Here is a 23,857-nt window from a genome sequence, read left to right as displayed (position 1 = left end):
GCTTCATTCTACTTCCTTCAGGCTACCTCAAAGGCAATGAGCACATCCTTCAGGATCAGGCTTCAGGGAATAGCAATTCCCTGGTCTCCATCAGCAGATCCTGTCTGAGTTCAAGGATATCCCTTCTTTCTTGGGGACTAACCTAAAAGCACTTCCCCTTGCTTTTAGCCCCTGGCCACTTCCTATGTATTCTCTCTAACAAGAAAGTCTTCCGTGCCATCCTTGGAATAGCCTCACCCTGGTGCACATCCTCAGGTGAGAGAAATATCTAAATGTACTTGGCAAAGTCAAATCACTTGGTGCTCTTCTCTTGCCCTGCAAACAAAACTACTTTACTCCACCCTAGACACATTTGAAGAAGAAAAGATAGGCAGAAAAGTAGAATAACCATAACTAGCTCTTGCTAGAAAATGCCTATTTCCTACATCTGCTGTGGTTACCATTGGAAATGAGATTAAAAGGGCATCTCTTTCACAGTCTCAAAGCACCCAAAGGTGTTTTCTACTTAGTCCTTACCTTCACGGAAGGCTTTCTCCCAATCCTACTATCTTGACTATTCTATTAAATAAACACCAGAGAAGCCCATTATTTTGCAATAAGCTCCCGTACTAGGCCCCCATAGCACAAGATAAAAATAAAAATGGAGACAGCCACACTAAAGCTCTAAAGGGAAACTGCTCTGTGGGTTTTCCAGAAATCAGGAAAGATAGAAGCCACATTATTCCTGTTACTGTTGCTTCTCTAACACAGTGGTTACTAATCTTCCTAATGCTGAGACCCTTTGATATATCTCCTTATGTTTTGATGACCACCTCCCCAATAATATAATTATTTTGTTGCTACTTCATGACTTTGATTTTTGGCTACTGTTATGAATCATAATGTAAACATCTGATAAGGAGAATATCTGATATGTGACCCCCCCCAAAGGGGTCAATATTCACAAATTGAGAACCACTGCACAAATTAATTCAGTCAGTGGTCATGATAATACACTTCCTTCCATTGTAATACTTACCACTACCAAAGGAGCCACGAAGTAACATTTCATGAAGCAGTCAGCTAATTTTCTATTATTCAGTTTCTGAGTCACAAACAAAAAGTCAACTTGAAATGATCAATGACTACTGGGTCCTTATTTCTGCCTTCTGCAGTCCTTCTATGACCTTACAAACAATTTCCTCCTACTCAGCTCTCTTGGGTACTTGTAACCCAAGTTACAGAATCAAGTCTTGCTCAACTTTAGAACTGCAAACAGTCAACAAAGATTTTTACAGCATACTGGTCATAATTTTTCTCTCCACACTCCGTTCCCTCACTCTTCTGTCCAGTGTGGTCTCTTCTTTCTAGGGTAGTTTCTGTGTCCAATTAGATTGTAGGGTTCTTGATAGCAGAGCCCATGGCCCCACTCCTGCATCTCTAGAGTGTCCCTGGCCAGGTTCCACCTGTTACAACATCTTGTGAAACCTGCGCACCACACACTGATGGCAGAAGCAGAAACAGACCCCAGCAGTGACCTGAAGCACGTGGAACTCTGAGGAAGGGAAATGAAAAGCCACCACCTCCTAATACCACACCCTTTATAAAACACACACATCCCAACAAATCCAAGGGTTATTGGAAAACTGACAGTCTTCTTCCTTGACCAGTCCTAGCCAAAGAGAAAATTCAATAGAATGAAGAGGAAAGCAGAGCCGTAAATATTAATGGCTGAGACGAGGACACTGGAGGACAGCAAGCTGCACAGAACAGGTGCTTGCTTCCCCCAGTTTCAACCCATTCGCAGCCAACGACGTCATCCTTTGGCCTTCTTGGGCTTACCGACAGGCCATTTTTCATGATTTTACCATCTCTGGCCAAATGCAAACTTTTTAAATTAAATGTACTGCATGATTCCAGATGTTTGTTTATTTGTTCCAAAAAAAAGGTGGGGGAGTTGTAAAAATCACTACGTGTGGAAAATCCCAGGGCAGTGGGTAAAGTTTTGTAGAAGACATGAGGAAACCGAGTTAGAAGTATCTGGAACTGGGAATGTAACTCGCAGGCACAGCTTTCAGCAGAACAATCGAGACCAAAAGCACTGGCATCCCATAACTTCTTTCCACGAGCTCACTGCTGAGCAATAAAAGGTGCTGGGCATGTATTCCCTTTTAAAAGAATGTAACTCAACTGCAGGCCAAAGGATAGAATAAGAACAATTCTCATTTCAGCTTTGCCTGCTTACTGCATGTTTGTTCCTGTAGCCACAGGATTCAGAACATTAAATTACGCAGTCTTCCATTTAACAGGCCAGATTGTAGTGCACGCCTGAGTGGCAGGAGAGAATCCTATGGGGAGGAACATCGACGGGGAACAGTACCAGAACACAGCTTCCCACATGGCAGACTGTCTTCCGAACTGCCCCAAACATATTCAGCCTCTGAGCCTCTTGAACTTGCTGCACAATGCATCTCAGGCTCCTTCCTTCATTCTCTGCATCTTCTGCCAGTCACTGCACACTTGGCTCACTGAAGACTGGGATACTTCAACTCTCCTAACCGAGGGCAGAGCTGTACACTTCAGGCTCAGAGGCCAAATTACAAATACTTTGATAAAGAGAGATAGGAAAGCTAATTTCCTTTAACGCCTGAGCCATGGTGAGTAAGAACACTGACAGCCCCAAACAGGAATCCTATGGCTGCCACAAGGTCCCCTTATATGTCCCACTTCTGGCCACTGGCAGTCTGTCTGGCTCCAGCTGTCTGCCCTATCTGTTAAGATGTTATTATCTATATCACTTTTGCTAGTAGCTTTATTTCTAGCACACTGACTCTAGCCTGGTATCAAGAAATCAAAAACTTTTAAACCCAGGGCAAACTCCCATGGCTGTCATCCTCCAGTGGCCATCTGGACTCCAAATCCTTCTGTTTGCTATGTCTTGACTTGCCCCATGCCATTTCACAAGCCTACAGCACTCACGGGATTCTGTGTCCCTTCTGGAGTCATATGGGACCAAATCTCTTACAATATGAAGGTAAGAATCCAAGGTCTAAGGAGGCCGAGGCAAGAGATGATGTGTTCAAGGTCAGCCTCACCTAAAGAGTGAGCCTCTTTCACAATCACACACACAAAGCTCTTTTTGAATAAATATAGCCCCCTCTGTCTGGTCAAGACTGGTCACAATTTGGAGCCACCATGTATAAAGGAACTCTATCCTCACCTCGTCAGTTCTGTCTAATCTTATCTCCCGCTTCTTCACCCACGTCTCTTTTCTGGAATGCCTTTCTTTTGCCCTCTACCCCACTGCTTCCCTCTAGGTTCCTCAAAGCTCACACTCAAAAATCCTCTAAATGGCCACACCTCTCTCCCCTGATTCCCTCCTCGAGTGGTGCACTGCACATGTGCATTCTATTAAGCACTCTCACATTATCTAATGCATAAGGCCTTGGTTCCCTGCCCTTGTGTCACACACAGTAGTTCCTCATCCAAACATAAATGCTTCGGAGACAGAGATGGTGACGTTCTCTATTTCTGAATTCTCACATTCAACCGTAGGTGCTGGATCCAGTAGATAGGAATGACAGGCATGCTGGGAAATCCCTCAAGTGACCTTTGCTCCTAGGAATCCTTTCCTTTGAGTCATGTGTGAGCACATCTCAGTTTGCCTTTTATAACAAAGGGGTAGGAATCAGCCCCTCCTGTAGTGGTTCCTATCTGCAGTGCAAACACTGAGAGGCTGAAGTAAGAGGATATACATGGTAAGATCCTGTCACAGATACACTCTCACAAATAAGCAGAAAGTCTTGAAGAATTGGCCCGCAGTCCTAATGTCATTAGAACATCTAGACTCTTTCATACTGTACAGTCTAGTTCTCCACGTTCTTTTTTATTGTAAGGAAACATTTACTTCCACATCTTATTTAGGCTTTTGAGGGAAAAAAATGAAAAAAAAGGGGGGGGGGCACTTTTCTCCTTCCAGGTTACTGAGGTAAGGCTGTGGAGGAGGGGAAGTAGAATCCATTTTTCCCCCTTTGCTTTGTTTAGGGGACAGAAGAATGAGATTGGTAGCCTGCCTGTGTCTGTGAGTGTTCCACAATTCTGCCCAAAGAATAGAAATGAAGCGCTCCCAGGGAATACGCGTAAAAAATCATCCGTGGAGGGAAAGGCTAGGAAATGGACCCTTATGGATTTCATATGCTTGAAAGAGGTTGCTTACAGTTCCTGGCTAACGTCCATGCCAGTCTTGGTATTAGTCGAGCAGATTCATCCATCTTCAGATTCCACTCGGCTTGCTCTTCCATCACTGCCGACCTCCCAGACAGCCGACACACATTTGCACATCCATCTATATACACGCGGAAGTTTTAATCTACATGGCCCTCCATTCCAATCCACCCAGCCCGTCTTGGTGCGTGGCGAAGCTATTGACCCTGCAAAGTAGCAGAGAGATGAATTTGATGACCCAGACCAGAGTTTTTAAACCATTCCAGCAAGGTCTAGAATCAAAGGAAAAGTACAATTTATTCAGCACTTAGTAAAGTCCTTTTACGTGGGAACAGAGCGTACACAGAAAATAGACTCCCACTGCCGCACAGATGAAATAAACCTGTCAACTACAACTGTCAAATCATGAGTCACCTTGATTAAATAAAGGAGACTTGAGCTTCACCTGGCATCTGAGAATTCCACCAAGAATATGCACATAAAAGCATTATGAAGGAAAGAAGTCTAAAGTAATGGGTTCTGTTCAAAATGTCATCAGAGGAAATCATTTTACATAATTAGAAAATGCTAATAATAGTTCCCCACAAGAAACCAACATACTCCCCCCCCCCCTCACAGCCAGGACTTAGGCATAGCAAGGGTTTTGAAAGATAAGTCAAGGCCTTGCTGTCATTTAACAAGTCTCTGCTAAATGTTTCTTAGCAGCAGGGAAAATTTTTTTTCTCTTCTCTCTCATTGTTTGTTTTCTAGATTTTAGTGTACTCTATGGATAAATTTTCATCTAACATGCTTAATAAACTTCCGATAAATGAGTGCCAGTTTATTATTAGTATTGCTGCCTTGCTGCTGTTTGCAGAGTACTGAATCCAAAGGCTCTCCTACTTCAAACAGCAATGCTAATTATAGGTGGGAAAAATCATCTCCTGTGTAGCTGTGATGAGGATACAACTTGATGGTGCAGTCAATAATAAGAGGGCCACTTTAGTCACTTTAGTCTGAACTAAACTGGGCTCTACCTAGAACTGTCTCTAGGACCTTGAATGGTAGATTTCTTTCTTTCTTTCTTTCTTTCTTTCTTTCTTTCTCTCTCTCTCTCTCTCTCTCTCTCTCTCTCTCTCTCTCTCTCTCTTTCTTTTTTCAACTGGGCAATGACTAGCAAAAGGCAGCAGGACCTCTGGGGGCAGATCTATGAAGCTGTCTGAATAAATATATTTCTTTGTCTAAAGTTTTTGTAACTGGTCTGTCTGGTTTGTGTTGTTCATCTCTATCTGCCTTCCATATCTCTTGAGGGTGGACCTGAAAATATGGTAAAAAAAAAAAAAAAAAAAAAGAAAAAGAAAAAGAAAAAAAAGAAACAAAGTTAAAAATTAAGGAAATAGAAAAACTCCTGGTCAAAAGAGAGAGATGGCTCCAACGCCCCTAACCCCAACAATCCTGCCAAAGTGTAATGAGCACGACAAGCAAGCCCCGCTGAGCACGGCTTGTCATGGAGCTTTCCAGGCGCGCCTGGCTCCACCCCGCACACCTTTCCATGCAGGCTCTACCTCTTCACAAACATCTACTTAATTTTTTTCTCATCTGCATTTCACTTGCTAATTTGATCACTAGAACCAAAGGGCTGTATTTATGTCGTCTCCGAAAAATGTATCTCCTCCGATCTCAGGCAGAAAGCTGTTTTAATAACACAAATGGAAAACAGTGACTGTTTTTCCTCTCTCTTTTGCACGGCGCCCTCTGAGCTGCTCCCAGAGATATACAGGAAGATCAACAGCGAAGCAGGAAATGCAATCCCCATTTAGAAATGGCAAACGATAACTAATTATGGTATGTTCTATGTAAATCATGCTGTGAGTGTGAGAGCAATTAATTCTAAATGTAAATAGACCAAACACTCAGTTAAGGAAGAAGACATGCAGTGAATAACCACGTCAATAAAAAACAGTGGAGGGTGCCAGGACCAGTCAGTAGGACGGTCTTGAATGACCAGTGAGGTAGGATGGTCTAGAATCTTCCCCCAAGTTTTCAAACAAATTTCCTCATACTTAGCTTTCCTTCTTTTGCATATTTAAAATCAAATGCTTAATGTGACAAGGAAACTATAGCATATTTTCAAGATGGCTTAAACCTCAAGGAGGAAAGTGACAGAGGAGGGACACTCGGGGACTTTTGGTTAAATCTCAAACTGTATATGCGGAAATGTGGCGGGAGAGCATCAGTGTCATAGCTGTGGGAGACACAGGCTGGCAGAGGGTAGGCCTGGTTGCTGGTTCCCTGAGGAGCATCTTTTTGTTAGGGTTTCTTTGCAGGTCACTGGAAACTACACTTCCCAAAATCCTCTGCTGTAGATCATTCTGGGTTAGAGGACTGCCCCCAAAGAGGCAGTGATACAGGGTCTGAATATCTCAAAAGGAGAAAGGACGGGACAATGAATACAGTCACAACGTATGAAACTGCTTCCAAGTGAGTTATCAGATTCGTAGGTGGTCCTGAGCCCCCATATAACTTCCCTACAACCCCGAGACCCCCAGCCTCCCTGCTGGCTCTCATGGTGGTTTTAGCACACTTAGAGTGGGATATTTCTAGGTACTACCTCTCCCTGTGGATTTACCTATATTTTGTTTGACACAGTATCACAGTTCACCCTTACTTCATGTGTCGGGGTGAGGGGGAGGATGAAGGGCAGGGGAAACCTTGGAATCATAGGGACATAGCTTTGACCAAATACTTGGTGTGTCTGTGCTGCTGAACACCTCTAGTCAACCTTTGGCAGTTCTTGGCATACCCTTCTTTAACGGGGATGGTAATGTCCACTTATCCCCATACTTTATAAGGGCAGATTAAGAATAGAATGGTCTTTGATTTAAGTAGAAATGGATACCCCAAAGACAAAATTGTCTACCCTATACTCATGTGAACTTTACCTCTAATAGCTACCACATAGATTGGCAATTACTGGTGTGCCGGAGTTTATCCTCTCCACATAATACAGTTGAAGAGACTTTTATCTAACAAGTGTGCCAAAAATCTTCATAACATGATGTTCACAGAAAACACCCCATCCAGAACTCCAGCGGAGTTCAGGGCTATAGCCCCATGTCCCCCATACTCCAACAATATGTGGAAATCTAAGGCAGTGCACTGAGAGAAATATAAGGTGGCACATGCTACACTCATATGCATTCCAGAGACTGAATCTTTCTGAGAATGAACTGCTTTCAAAGCACCTGTTCTAAGAAAATACTTTTAGTAGTTCCTTCAGTTCAAACCATTCCCCTCCCTGCTACTAAAAACATCAATGTCTGGCAGGCAAATACAGTATTTAAATAATCATCTACTTAAAAGTTATGTTTGGTGGATAAATGGACTCTGGCCATGAGTCAGCAGATATGTCTCCCATCCTTGTTCCTCTGAGCTTCTACAGGCAACAAGATTGAGATCAGAGGTGAGCAAGGCAGGCCCTTCCAATGACTTAGCTCAGCATTGTCATGCCACAGAACTATTGAAGGCACCAACTCTTCCCATAGGTTTCCATGACTCCATCTTTAATGACAGGAGTCACCTTTCTAGTACTGAAACAAGTGACTAACACAATTATTTTGGGAGACTTCAATCCATGTTTGGTTGGCCCATTGTTTCTGAGACTGATACAGTGTATAAAGGGCCACATCATGTCATGGTGGGTATATATGAAGAAGACTCTTACCTCATACCTCAGAGAGAGAGAGAGAGAGAGAGAGAGAGAGAGAGAGAGAGAGAGAGAACGAACAATGGCTTCAATATCCCCCTGTGGATACACACTTTGTGATACAATCTCTTCCAAACAGAGCTCAGGCTCTAAGATCAACAACTGATAAATGGGACCTCATGAAACTGAAAAGCTTCTATAAAGCAAAGGACACTGCCAATAGGACAAAATGGCAACCTACAGATTGGAAAAGGATCTTCACTAACTCTACATTAGGCATTTAATACAATTAAAAATGGGGTTCAGCGCTAAATAGAATTCTCAATAGAGGAATCTTGAATGGCTGGGAAGTACTCAGAAATGTTACCATCCTTAGTAATCAGGGAAATGCAAATCAAAACCACCCTGAGATTCCACCTTACATCAACCAGATTAGCTAAGATCAAAATCCTAATCAACAAAACATACTGGCAAGGATGTGGCGAAATGGGAATACTCATTTATTGCTGGTGGGTTTGCCAACTTGTACAACCACTCTGGAAATGAATCTGATGATGTCTCAGAAAACTGGAAATAGTTCTACCTGAAGACCCAGCTATACAACTCCTGAGCATATACACAAATGAAGTTCCATCATACAACAAAGACACATGTTCCTATGTTTTCATATCAGCTTGTTCCTAATAGCCAGAAACTCAAAACAACCCAGATGTTCCTCAACTGAGAAGTGGATACAGAAAATGTGGTTCACTTACATAATACATTTATCTATTAAAAACAAGGACATCATGAATTTTGCAGGCTAATGGATGGTAACCCAGATACAAAAGGACATGCATGGAATGTGCTCACTAATAGGTGGGTATTAGCCATAAAATACAAAACACCCATGATTCACCCCACAGACACAAAGAAGTTAAACAAGAAGGGAGACTCAAGCAAGAATGGTTGAATCATACTTAAAAAGAGAAACAATATAGTCATGGATGGTAGAGGAAGAAAGGGAAGAGGGAGGGCAGGATCAGGTATGGGGAGAGACAGGAAAGAGTCCCAGAGGACCAAGAGAATTATTGGAAATCTGCAGCTGCTGGGGGGATGAAGTTGGGGGGACCTCTAGGAAGTTCCAGAGATCTGGAATGGGGGAATCTCCCAGGAGTCAGTGCAGGCAATGATAGCCAAGATGCCTAACATTGGAAACATGGAACCCAAAGAGGCCACCTCCTCTAGCCAGGCAGGACCCCCCCCCCCCAAGTACAGGGATAAGGAACCCAACCCACGAACAATACTTTCCACCCCAAATTTGTCCTGTCTAAAAGAAATGGAGGGACAAAGGACAAAGATTTAGCAGAGACTTTGGCCAACTAGTAACTGGCCCAACTTGAAACCCATCCCATAGGCAAACACTATTCCCTGACAGTACTAAAGATACTGCTATGCTTGGAGACAGGAGCGTAGAGTAACTGTTCTTTGAGAGGCTCTACCCAGCCACACACTGAAACAGACACAGATACCCACAATCAAACATTAGACAGAGTTCAGAAACTCTTATGGAACAGTTTGGCATGGACCGAAGGCTGTGAAAGGGATGGGAACCCCACAAGAAGACCAACAGAGTCAACTAGCCTGGACCCCTGGCAGCTCTCAGAAACCAAGCCACCAACCAAAGAACACACAGGGACTGGTACAAGGTCCCCTGGAACATATGTAGCAGATGTGTAGCTTTGTCTGGCCTCGGTGGGAGAGGATGTGCCTAGTCTGACAGAGACTTGATGTGGAAGGGTGAGGAGATACTGAGTTGGGGGCTCCATCCTCTAAAAGGAGAAGGGGAGGTAGGAGGGAGGAGGGAGGAAAGGACTATGTGTGTATACAGAGGGGAGACAAGAGAAGGAGCATCATTTAGGATGGAAAGAAAGAAAGAAAGAAAGAAAGAAAGAAAGAAAGAAAGAAAGAAAGAAAGAAAGAAAGAAAGAAAGAAAGAAAGAAAAATTTTCAAAAGACCCAACAATTAAAGGCTCCTCATTTCCTAAAAGGGTCATGGGTTAGTGATCCAGCTTTGAATACAATATGCTATGCAGGGTACTGACCCAAACCCAGACAAATATATATTGAGTATTAAGGCATCACATCAGGCATTGCAGATGCAGATAAAAGAAAGTAGGGATAGTATTCTCTATTCCTCAAAAGCTAGCATCTAGGGAAAACTAACCGAACAAGAATGTAGCCAATAGAATCAGAGAGGTACTTCTCCTTCCAGAGACCTGAAGAGGCGTTGTTAGCAAGTGGGGAAGAAAGTTAACCTTGCCTCTATAAGGCTTGCATTCATGAATTTAAGACATACACACAAGACAATTACATTAGGAGCTGCAAAGGGTCAGGGTGTGTTCCCAAGAGAAAGAAAATTTCATACAGCTCAAAAATAGGAAGTTTCCCATGACTATACATACAATAGATGGCATATATATAAGTTTCGAACAGAAAAATACAGTCCCCCCCACCTCCTGACCATCAGTCTAGGATCAGTATTTCTTCATGTTTTACTACCATTTCTGAGACACAGATCCTGGGCCCATCAAATTCGACATTGGAAGTTACAGAAAAGGACAAATGAAAATAGAGTGGGCATAGGGAAACAGCAATTTGCACATGAACACAAACGCCTACCCAACAGTTTTTGTAGTTGTTGATGTGGAAGAAAAATAGATTGGGAACTGGGTAGATCAACAATTGCTTCCGAGTAGAAATTCCATCTCTTGTTCTGTAGAAGAGGCATTGGCAAGGATTCTGACTGGAGTGGGGCAGTCTGCCTCCAGGCTGTGAAAAAAGTCCCTCAGCACGGGTGCTTACAATCCATTTCCATGAAGGAATTAATAAGTAGTATTTAAGTTCTTTGATGATTTAGACAATCAGAATTTTAGAATAGTAACCCCAAATGTAAAAACAAAGCATGATATTAAGTAGTTTTATTTGGGGTACCAAGGCAGCAATGATCTCTTCATTTAGTGGTATATAATTCAGGTCAACATGCTGTATAGTGGTTGCATCCTTTCCTTAGTTGGACACTAAAACCACAGCCAGCCTTCAGAAGCTTCTTTGGCTCTCACTGTCTCCTTGTGACCAAGCACCCAGAGAACACTGTCACGTGATGCAGACTCCATTTCAACACCCAGCTTATGATACCAGAAGTTCAGAGGACCAGGCAATAATTGCATTAAATGTATAAAGCTGTTTCTCAGTAAAACAGGGGTATCAGTCGCGATTCCCTTTACATAGCATTTTATACTTTTCCCATTTTTTAATGCTGTGAAGTCATCCAGGAGTATTGATTTACATTCTACCTTAGTAATGTTTGCATGTTACAAATATTACTAAAACCACCCCTAAAATTTGGGCTGAAGACATAGCTCAAAGATATAATAACTTGCCTGTACATGATACTTGGTCTTGGTCCCCAACATCACACACACACACAGAGAAAGAGAGAGAGAGAGAGAGAGAGAGAGAGAGAGAGAGAGAGAGAGAAGCAAGCACAGGCATGCACACATGCACAGATACATGCAAGCATGCAAACACACACACATGCACACACACACACACACACACACACACACACACACACACACACACACAAATAAAGCATACCTTCCTTTACTTCCCCAAGGCTTACATTTTCCCATTAAATGAACATGCTCTCTGACTCACTCCTCGTGAACACCAGTTATCTCAGCAGATCCTCCCATTGTGAAAGCTAAATGTCATTTGCAGATAAAGTCTTTTTAAGTAGACATGGGATCTCAGAGACTCTAGTCTCCTTGAAAATTACTCAACAGGCTAGGGAGAACAATTATCCTTACTTTGGTGCCAGCAAACAATACACAAGTGAAAAACATGAAGCTAATTTTAGAGTGTTTGCACTGTTCCTTGTAGTACTATTATCTCCGTGACTCTTTCTCCTGGTAACCCCATCAACAGTCCCAAGAGAAGTATTGAAGACTTTCAAGAGAGCATCTATAACAGAGATTGGGCCATTCCCCTGGGACAGCAGTATTCTGGAACCTAGCCCACCTGACTGAGGTAAATTGAGTTACACGAAGCTGATACTTGATGAAGGAAATCACAATCTCCCTATCATTTGGTCAAAATTTATGTATAAAAGAATTTCACTGATGCCCACATGTTGGCCAGTCAAGCCAGGTCCAAGGCACAGGTTCCTGAAGCTCTACAAGATTCTCTTTATCATTTCTATCAGAGTATTACTACCCTGTTCATACAGTCCATAAGTTGCTGGCACTTTTGAAGCCCCTCCATAACCTTTTTTTTTTTTTCCATCCATGTACCAACACAAAGATGACCAAGTGAGCTAGTAACCATTCAGTGACCCGTACGGGAATTTCATACTGGAGCAAGCAGTATTTAAAGTACACAATGTCCCTCTTCTAAGCCTGGTTCACAGTTAAGAAGCAGAACTCTGGGCACAGGAGGATAGAATGGTAAACAGGTCAGACCATGTGGCCTCTTTTTGCCCCTAGCAATTCCAACTTAGCCAGTGACATATTCCTTGGCCCCAGAAGCTAAACCCAGAAGGTTAAGGGACAAGACTTTTGCAAACAATATTCTACATCAGTAGTTTGCTTGCTTTGGAAACATCAGATGTCAGAGATGGCAACAGGATTTCAGTATTAGAACAACTGCATGAACCAAGTAGTGTTTTCAGGACCAGAGAGGCCAGCAGAAATCAAGGTTCTTTTTTAATTTGCCAGGCAAACTGAAGTTCCTTTGAGCTTCATCTCTCTTTGAAATTACACATTTCAACTCTTATATTTCCACATATTTCTTTTTAACAAATACTATGGAGTTTCTCAGTGTCTCTATTACTATTACTGTATGGAATGGTATTCTAAGTGATTGTTCAATACTATAATTTTTCTGTTTAAAAGGGGGAGTCACAAAATTATAACATGGTATTATGTCTCCCCTGCTCATACAAGTTAAAATCTTTAGGTTTGACAGTACAGATTTCCTATCAAGAACCTAAGAAGGACTAGGCTTCTTGTCACAGGACAGGTACAGAAAAGACCACAGAGCTAGCCGGTTCTGCATAGCCAAATATCCAGGCTACAATCACTGAGGACTGAAAGCTGAGTTCCTACCTCGGTGACTGGTGAGCTCTCGGGATCCAGAAGGCAAGGGTGTGTACTGGCAGTGGTCCTCAGGAGAAGCAGCCTTCTCCTCCTCACTGGAAGCCTGTAAGGGAAAAACAAAATGTCACCATGGAAAACCACCAAAGGCCAAGTGCCCTTGTTTACTAAATACATCCCCTTGGGATCAGAGTTTGGAGAGAATGGGATCCCCTGTGCCTTTCTTTACCTGACGAAATAGAATTCTAGTGAGTGTAGTCGGGTACATTTTGAGTTGCCTTGGGACATCTTGGATGGCTCTCAGATAAGAGGGATGTTGTTGTTGTTGTTGCTATATGATGCTGAAAGGAGCTGAAGAAAAGAAGGGGTACTAAAACCGGGCAGTGGTAGTGCACACCTTTAATCCCAGCACTTGGGAGGCAGAGGCAGGAGGATTTCTGAGATCAAGACTAGCCTGGTCTACAGAGTGACCAAGACAACCAGGGCTACACCAGAGAAACCCTGTCTCAAAAAGCAAAACAAACAAAAAAACCAAACCAAACCAAACCAAAACAAAACAAAACAAAAAAGAAGGGGTACTAAAGGTAGAAAGTGCCATAGACTAATTCTGATATGGGCATGGGGCATGCGTCCAGAAATTTAGACAAGATGAATGTTGGCTTCAAACAGATTCCTATGAAAATAACAGTGGATGAGTCAGTAGAGATAGGGGAATGTCAGGGCCAGCTTATGTGGACCTAATGGCACAGAGGCAGAAGTATGTAAGTGAAATACATCAGATTCTGTATCTGGGTTGTCAGCTAACAACTCCATGATACAGCCTTGGTGAGGGTGACCTCCATGAGCAGGCACTGATGTAGCTGTTTGGTGGGGCTATCCTATGCTCCTCTAAGTATCCCTTCACACATGCTTTATAAAGAAGCCCGATGTTCTCACTGATTTTGAAATAAAACAAAACAATAAACAACCCCCCTGTAAACATACATACACACAAACCCAACCAAACATGACCATCATTGTATATCCTCAAAGGAAATGACATACAGGAAGGTGGTTTTTGTTTCTGTTTGTCTTTTTATTTTTAATTGTTCATCAACAGCTTTTTGATTGAACAATGTGGCTAATTATCTTGTGGGGAGCTACGGAAAAGGCAGCTTGTGCTGATGCAGGAAGAAATCAGGACACGCTCTCATAGAATAGTACCAATGACCACTATGTCACCTAAAGAGCTTGGTTGCTTTGACATAAAGCACCACTGTTATACTTAACTGAGATTTCTAAATCAAATGCAATATATATATATATATATATATATATATATATATATATATATATATGTATGTATATATATATATACATATATATATATAAAATTTTTTTTTTCAAAAAAAGAACATCTGCTAGAAAAGAAAACCTTTCAACCTTTCCAAAAGCTCCAGGAAAAGGTAAATTTCATCAATGCTTTCTTTTTCTTTCCAGAAGAAGAAATCCATCCTATGGGGTATGTTTACCTGCTAGAAGCACGCCTTCTCTCCAAAGAGATTACGACACTACGGGAATCAGAACTAAGTAGAAGATTAGACCTACTTGCCACGGAAACCCTTTAAACTTCATTTCTGACATTTGAGGTATTTGATTAAGCAGCTTTCAGGGCAGACTTACACAGAGAGGTCTGAACAGAGCAAAATTAGAAGCTCTGTCCCTTGGTGGAATCAGATTTGAAGGAGCACTTGTCCACTCCAGCTAAAAGGCAAACATAATGAGCACACAGGATGTTTAAAGCTTGGTCCACAGATATTGGAGGCAGCCAAGTAAAAGCACAGCCACTGAAGAACCAGTTTTTAAAAGGCTTGCTATGCCCCATGCCACTGAACATTTAGCCTGCTGCAGATATGTGGAGGAGACAGAAATTAAATTAAAATCCAAATGCTATGGTTGCTAGTTGTCTTTCTGCTGGGCCTGTGAGATTTACGGTGACTTATGTGATACTTAAAACATGAAAACAGTGTTCGAAACATGAAAGACCTTTTTGCTGAAGGACAAATGATGGGATGGGAACCTTCTGACGCACTTCCTCCTGCAACCCAATAGGAGTCTTGGGTCACTGTGCTTGTGCTATAGAATTTCTTGCATTTTTAAACTTGGATTTGGGCTGTTGATGAGTAGCCTTTCCTAAGAACTACTGGAAGACACACTAACCTTCAGCAAACCCACCCCGACTGTACAAGACATTGGAGATCTGCAGCTAAGAGGAAGAGAGAGTCTTTAGTCTTGTTTCCCACTGAGGACAGAAGTGTCATAGAGTTTGGTGGCTGTCAACCAATGCCCAGCACTTTTAATTACTTTTCTGCTTATCATCAATTTTGTGATCCAAACTCAGTTTGTAGAGAAGAATCCAGGAAAATAACAATGTTGCAAAATATGCTTTTTTGGAGGGATTTATACAGGTCAGTGTTTTAGGAGACTCTAGATATTAAGATTCTAACTACCTACCCTTCAGCTTGACTTTTATCAAAATGAAAAGCCCTGGGCCTTTTCAAAGAGGTACAAACACATGTTCTCCATATCTTATCCTCAGAAAATTCACAAAAGGCGGGTTAGCATATGAAAGAACAGTTGTTTACATTGCACCCTACCTGACAAGGAATATAGAACTCACATTGGACTCAAGGCAACACATGCATAGCAGATTGAGTATCAGATAATAGAGGCATAAGTAGAAGGCATTTTCATAATGCTTTCTTTTGTGCGTATTAAGAAGAGATGCCTAAGGTAAGAATAAGGAAACCCAGACAAGTCTGACTCTTCAGGACCATAAAGATTCTCGAACCTTTGATTTCTTGCCAGTTTTCCTAAGTGCCGATGGCACAGATTTGGAGCTTTGTGTTTTGCTTTTATCTCCTTTTAGGGGATATTTTTTTCTAGCTCCAATAAAATATTAGTATTCAAGAAATATAAAGATCATACCCCAGTCAACAAAAATATGCAGAATAGAAGACAACCGGCAAAGGAAATGCCAGGGGTGTCAGAGGAGACCCGAATAGTCAATAATTGAGAGAGAATTTGATCAAGTTTGCTCAAAGGCCATGAGAGCTAAAGCAGGACATGATTCTGCCAGCCATCATATCAGCAGATTTAATTCCTAATATCAAATACTGAAGGACAAAAAGGGATATGAAAGGTTGTTCTCTTGTCTCTGCTAGGTGGAATGTGTTGGTGGTTCAAGTGACTGGGAACGGCGGATGGTGTTCCCAAGGATGACACCCCAGGTTGCCCTTCCCTCCACATGTGAGTGTTTTCCCACCTGCTGTATACACACACACACACACACACACACACACACACACACACAAATATATATATATATATATTTCATAAGCTAGAGAAGAATTCACATACAAGTTGCACATAGAGACATGAGACCTTTTTTGATGCAGTATTTCTAACAGAAAAAAGTTGCAACAACTTAAGTAGCAGTCAAGGAGGAAAGAGAGTCAACAGTCAATAAAATAGTATATATTTATGTGAAAGAGTGATACTTAGCGTTTAAGTGTGATAACCCTGACTTAAACATCTCAATCCAGATAGGCCTGAACATTTCTACAGAGTGAAAATGTGAGTGCCATAGAGGTGACATGTGGTTTCCCATATACATATGTATATATACATATATGTATATGTATATATATGCCCTTTTAATGCCCTATATGTATAAAAATAAAAATAAATTTCAAGCATTAAACTATATATATATATATATTTATATATATATGAAACTTATTAAAATTCTTTGATTCTGTCAAGGGCCACAGTAATTTGACTGGTGCTAATAAAGTAAATGTGCTAGTTATTTCTATTGATCAAAGAATAGGTTTGATGCAGACATATCCAACTCTTAGGAACAACAAATTTTAAATGGCTCCTAATTGTGGCCTTAATGTTTAAACTTTTCTATACTTTTGAATTTTTTTTAAAAATTAAACATGAAAGCTAACAATACAAAGATTTTTTTATTATTATTATTTCTAGTCCAGGTAATTTTCTGTTGATATCAACCTCAAGTAATTTTTTATTACTTGTATAATGGAGACTAATGTCATCTCTGGTTGTATTTTTGTGATAAAATATCTCATTTATATTTCTTATAAAGCTATTGAATAGGACACACTGAATGGACAAAAAAAAAATCAAATAATAGTGAAAATTTATCCCAGATTCCAAGGCTTGACGTATTCTATCTAGCCTTGTATGAGGCTTGCAGAAGATCTGTTAATGCACTGGAGAAAGTGGGGGGGGGTCCTCTTGATTATGCTCCCATTCAATAGTTGAGAGTTGCTAACTATCTTTGTTTGTTTGTTTGTTTGTACAGTTATTCATTTATTCACTTATTTATTGAAACAGGGTTCTCTGTGTAACTATCCTGGCTGTCATGGAACTCGATTTCTAGAACAGGCTGGCCTCAAACTCACAGAGTTCTGCCTCTTGAGTGCTGGGATTCAAGGCTTGCACTACCACACCAGGTTTGCTAACACCACATCAGTAGCGGTTAGCAGCCACCAACACACTGCAGAGGACAATTTTCATTATGCAGGAGGTGTCAGGTCCAAAGGAAACTCCACCCCCAAATTCTGTCAGTTCAACAAAAGCCGTCCTTCCTCAAGAACAGGTTCCCCTTACTTGCCAAAAGAGACAAATGGCTATGGTACCTTTTAGCGTGCCAAATTACATGCTGGCCTCCGGGCTCCCTCAGGACGGCAAGTGCTTGTTGTACCTTTAAGAATCCATGCTAGTATCTCAGCTCTTCTCAGCTCCTCCCCTAGCTTCCACTTATCCAGCTCATGGGCTTCCCTCTCCCTCCATAGCTGCTCATTCTCCTTATAACTGCTATTTTGGCTATTCACTGTCTGGTTCTCACACTTAATCGATCTCTCTCTGTCTTTCTGCCTCTCTGTGTCTCTGTCTATGGCTATCCCCCTCTCTTTCCTACCCCCTTCACCACTGTCTACTCCATCTTCTAACCAGGCCAAGTCCAGCCCCTTGGCCCCTTGGTTAGTCCAGTCAACTACTTTTCTCTCTCTGCTCTGCCCTCTTCCCGGTGCCTCTGACTGTTCTCTCTCTCATATCTACAATAATAATAATAATAATAATAATAATAATAATAATAATAATAATAATAAAATTCCCCTTAACCATACCACAAAGAAGTCATGCCATCAGTTTATACAGGAAGAAGGCTAGAGCTTTTGGAACCTTGCTGGAAAAAGATTCGGTGAAAATCCAGCATATTCTCAGAAAGACTTACAGGGTGTGAATCTCTCTCGGTGATTACGGAAAACGAGTGTGCTTGGGTCAATGTGTGACGTTTGAGGCCCTTCCCAAATGCGCATGCGCAGAGACAGCTGCAGCTTACGGTGGGCACCCTGGTGCACACAGGGAATGAGACCTGGAGCACAGGAGCAGAGATTTTACAGGCCTCAGAATAAGAAGGGGGCAGCTACAAAGTTGTTTAATAGCCATAAATCTCTGACTATTTTTCACAAAATACCATAGAAGACCACAGCTTCACAACTCATCCCCCATCACTCAGCTCAAGTGGAGTTCTCTGGCATGCTCACTCACCCCTAAATCATAAGCCACATAAAGTGATCCTGGGGCTGGGGAATTTGTCAGCCTCTTTCAAGTAGAAGTAATCTTCGCTTCTCATCACAATTCATCCCCTGAAACCACGGCAGAAAGCTGACTCCTCTAAAAACATTTAGTTTTCTTCTCAAAAGAAAAAGCTCTGCTTGTTTAGTTATCAAATATTTAGTAATCATTTCCTAGAGGCCAGGCCTGCCCTGAGGATATCAAGAAAAATAAAATGAGGAACTCAGTTACATTCCTGGCATATCAAAAAAATTATAACCAGACTAATACTGGTCATGAAGAGTCATCAACTTCTAACAGAACCGTCATAAATACTCTAGCTTGACATCTGTGCACAGGTAACAGTAATCACGTCTGTATATTTCTAACTCACTCTAAGGGTCAGTTTTTAAAAGCAACTCTATTAACTTTCTCAAATGAACAATACTCTTAGCTCTTGTACTCCACTTACTCCCAGGAAAACAAGAGAAAGTCAAGACATGAAGGCTGACTAACTTGGACACTTTAAAGTCAAAGATAAGACTATCTGTCATTATTGTAGATCAGCTCACACTCGTGAGTAAATCTGCTCAGAATGAAGAATACAGATCAAAGTCACAGAAGTGAAGAGCCATCCTGAAGGCTGAGGTCTTCAGCCTTGTTTACCAGTGACACTCATATGTGCTCCAGCACGGAGAACAATGTTCAGCATCAACGATGGAGGGGTGGGATTGGAATCATAGACAGATTTGAGATCGGGAACGTTTATGTATTACCAAAGATGGAGTTCAAGAAAAGGGCGAGGGAGAAAATAATTAAATAGGATGTGAGATTTAATCCACAACTGAGAGACCAAGATGGAGCCAAGGGTCTGGCAGACACTGGACACTTAGCTGAGAGACGGTGAGGAGAGTGATTCTTGTCAGAAGTGAGCAGGAGGAGGTAGAAGAGGGATTGTGTCAAAGGCTTCTCTTGGGAAAGAAACGCCTTTGAAGCCAACAGCCTGAAGCATTCCATTTGATTCTATCTGATCTATGGGGGCCTAGTTCTGCCAGTAACCCTGGAGGGCATCTGGTTGGGAACAGCAGTTCACAGATACTTAGGGGGAGGGAGGGAGTGAAGACAAGATCCAGGAAAGAAATGACGTGGCTCTGGGTTTTGGTGCGCTGCTTCTTAATCAACTCATAAAGCGAGAAGTATAAAGAACTCATCCAGAGCAGTAGCTTCCGAAACATGTTTAGCAGATGCTTATGCAAAGGAATAAAAAAATGGGAAAATATAAATATTAGATAACAACAACTAGCAAATTTATATGATGAACGCCCCCAATAAATTACCTACAAAGGAGAAAGTGTATTCTATATGTAGAAGCCAGAAAAATCAACCTCCCAGGTTCCTCAGATACCATCCAGGTGGTATGAAAAGATGGTATCCAGTCTTTAGGAAACAAGACTGCTGTTGACTGGCTAAGAGTTCATCTTGTACGTTTATTTGGCTGTCTGGGAAGCCAGATGGATCTTTCTACCTCTGTCTCTCCAGTGATAGAATTTCAAGTATGTGACATTGTGTCTGGGCTTCTGTCAACATGGGTCTAGGAATCAAACTCACCTCCCCATGCTTGCAGGGCAAACTTTTTTTTTTTTTTTTTTTTTTTTTGGAGACAGGGTTTCTCTGTATAGCCCTGGCTGTCCTGGAACTCACTTTGTGAGGGACAAAGTGTGACATACGAGCTGATATCTCATGAGCATATCCTAAGAGTTTTTGGAACACTTGGCTTTCAGACATGTTGTGCCCTGTTATTAACCTCCTTTGAAAAATTTAAAAACTGAGATATATAAAATAAGGAACCCATCCAAGACTATGTGGCTCTTACGTAAAACCTTCGGGAAGAGAGCAAGCAAACTGGTCTAACTCTGGAACTAAGCTGCTCCCCAACCCACACACACCTTCTCTGCAAAGTAACCCTCAGAGTGTATGAGCCCCAGCCACAGGCTAATATGCCATTCCACTCCTCCATCACTGTCCCTACAATCTCATGTACTGAACTCTGGAGCTCACATCTGTGGAAGCCAGGTCCTAAATTAACAATGAATGCATATGTAGCAGAGGATGGCCTAGTCGGCCATCAATGGGAGGAGAGGCCCTTGATCCTGTGAAGGTTCTATGCCCCAGTATAGGGGAATGCCAGGGCCAGGAAGTAGGAGTGGGTGGGCTGGGGAGCAGGAGGAGGGGAGAGGGGATAGGGGATTTTCGGAGAGGAAACTAGGAAAGGGAATAACACTTGAAATGTAAATACAGAAAATATCTAATAAAAAAAAAGAAAAGAAAAATAATGAAATAAATAATATATATCAAAGCAAAGATAAATGAAATGGAATAAATACATTTTTTAAATTAAAAAAGGGGGGAGCAGGGGTGGGGGAGGGTATAGGGAACTTTCGGATAGCATTTGAAATGTAAATAAAGAAAATATCTAATAAAAAAATTAAAAAAAAAAAAACCGTCTTACAGCACCCAGAAAGGTAACTCTTCAAAGCACCAAGAAAGGGTTATCAGTAAGAAATAATCATAACCTACCCAAAGAAACAGGGAGGGAGGGGGGGTCAGTACCACTGCTCAGTAGTTTTTGGTGCCGCTCTCATTTATGTAATACACACAAGCTAGAATACAATCTGAAGGACACCATCATCATGTGGTGTGTGTACCATATTTCCTGAGCAGCAGTCACGTGCCGTTTTATAGACTTCCATCTATCTTCCTTCCTATCTCCCTACAGCTTGGGATGTAACCACGGGATGTACAAGCTTTGTTAGAAATATTTTACAGATAAGACGACCGGGACTAAAGGGGGGCAGGCAATTGGTCAAAGAGAGTTGGTATGTGAAGAACTGGGAAGTTTGAGCAGTACATTTTGATTTCAGAGAGGGGTGGTAGAACTGTACAGCGAACCTAATATTCAAAGGTACCTGTAAAGACATCCCTCCTGGGTTTACTTATATATATGTAGGAAAGCATGTAATATATTTAGTGAAGTTCAATCCATGCTAAGATGCAACAGGTTTTTTAGCGTAGAGTTATGTAAATAAAACTGTCCTCTTGTCTAATAAGAAAATGATTAACAGTGCTATGAAGGCACAAGAGTCCTTCCGACCTGTTTTGGCTTTGAGAATCATATAAAGTATTTTGTTGGAATCAGACTTCATCCACTCACCAAAGCCAGTAGCAAGGCTCTGCAAAGGTTTGGGGGCTGCTGTGAACCAGATATTGAAAGTTACTTGCTGTTTACCTACAACTTAATCTAAAAGGAACATGGAAAGATTCGTCGTTTCCTAATTGTATCACCCAAATTCACTCTTATTTATGCTTTTGAGCCTTTGAGCTTATTTGGGTCTGTTGCAGCTACCAGACATTCCATCTCTTCCCAGTTCTCTGGTGACATCACTTTGGTGTCTCAGGGTGGGGTTTGACGGTAGGATTTCCAAACGGTGCAGATTAGGGCTTGACGTATAGGCCTGCTGCTTTGCTAAATTCAAAAAGGTAATGGAGGAAATATTAGTGATGCAGATTAAAGACAATAGGGTTCTGCATCTATATCCATTAATTATGAATAATACAAAAATCTGAAGAAAAAGCCATCTGATATCCAAGAGCCATTTCCAACTGGGTAACGTAGCTGCTGGCATTGATGAATGGACTAAAGTTGTGATGTGCTCATTAAGATAAAGGGACAAACAGCAGCCTGCACTCCTGTCAGAGGTACTCTTGTTATCAATTACGACCACAGATACAAGCAGCAGATACCGGAGTTTGGGAGGTTATCATATGCTTGCTTAACTTCAACCAACTGTGTTCTATATACCTATAAGGTAAATTGATATATAATAATTTATGTATATGTATGATATATTCATACATTTTATACAGAAGCCTTGCCAAACATTTACTCCAACACACACACACACACACACACACACACCACACACACACAAAATCTTTTAACTAGCAACATAGGGAGCATGTTTGAAGTTATGAAGGAAAGGGGGCTATTTTCTGGCCCAAGAATAAACACAATAATAACAACCTAATTAAGCTTCAAGGATTTCACCTTTGACAGTTCCAAAAATTTGTGCATTGTCTTCCTCATTTTCTCTGCTCAATGTTTCCAAGATTTAGAGATAGGATCTTTTTGGCTGTGTGATTTTACTTTTTTTTTTTACTTAAATTCTTTAGCCCATACTATTCTTGACTATAAAATACAATGGTAACAATAGTAATAAGCAGGAGAAGGAAAAAGAAGAGGAGGAGGAGACCAAGATATGGCAAACATTTCTGGCTACTTTGTGCCTATAACTGTGTTTATCACTTTCCAAGTATTTATTAATTCACTCAGTCTCCAGCAGTACCCTACAGTTACAACTCTCAGTTTGGTTTTATAGATGAGGAAGCTGAAAACCAACCAAGTTAAGAAATTGGAGCAAGACCTCATTCCGGTTCTTGAGTTACCATGAGTGCTGGAGCTGAGCCAGGAATCCAGGCAGTGTTCCTCCAATGGCCACTGCTTGGACTAGCACAACGAATGCAGACCCTCATTAGTTAGTATCAAAGGAGACACTGATCTTTACTACCACTTATGACATACTAACTATGGTTTCTTTGTGTTCCTCTAACTTCATAACCTTACAACTTGACTCTAAGCTTTCTAAGAGACAAATATGCACAGCTCTTCTCACCCTTTCCAGTATCCACCTGCAGCTTGTGTACGTGCCTACTCAACAAATGTACTTTCATGCACCGTATGTCTTGCTTACTGAACTCTGAGGCCCTAAATGATAACCAAAATCAGTCTAGAGACACACTGTAACTGCAAGGGACAAGCTATCTTCAGCAAATCACCACCAATGGCATTTTCCATCTGGTTTTGTAGGGCTGTCGTGGAAATAATATTATGTCATGGTAGTCCTACAGGCTTGATTTATTTTGGCTTAAAAGGAGGAACTTGTCTCATGTGTCTCTCTTCCTCTCACAGAGGTTTTTATTTTTATTTTGCCCCCCCCCTCCCCACCGCTTCTCAAGGGCTGAGGGTCAAGTTCTGTCCTTGGAACCAAAGTAGTTTTCCAAAATGAGGTGAAGCAGCCCTGTCAAGCTGGGCCAGATCTGCTGTCAGAGCCTTTCCCAAATACATCAGGCCCTCTGCTTGTAAAAATAAATT

General features: G+C 41.5%; 1 protein-coding gene across 2 annotated transcripts in view; it reads right to left on the bottom strand.

Annotated features, from left to right (window-relative positions):
* Positions 1 to 23,857, bottom strand: part of Lrmda (leucine rich melanocyte differentiation associated) — a 1,022,231-nt gene that overhangs the window by 189,848 nt on the left and 808,526 nt on the right. Inside the window, exon 6 of one of the 2 annotated variants that reach the window (XM_021203463.1) lies at positions 13,036 to 13,129. In XM_021203463.1, coding sequence (XP_021059122.1) covers positions 13,036 to 13,129 — 94 coding nt within the window. The remainder of the gene's footprint in view (positions 1 to 13,035; positions 13,130 to 23,857) is intronic. The other variant, XM_021203464.2, reaches the window with a different exon arrangement.

The sequence above is a fragment of the Mus pahari genome, chromosome 8 (genome assembly GCF_900095145.1).
Source record: "Mus pahari chromosome 8, PAHARI_EIJ_v1.1, whole genome shotgun sequence".
In the NCBI taxonomy this organism is placed as follows: domain Eukaryota; kingdom Metazoa; phylum Chordata; class Mammalia; order Rodentia; family Muridae; genus Mus; species Mus pahari.
Note: the sequence above shows the minus strand (reverse complement) of the source record. Positions and strands in the feature narration are given on the sequence as shown.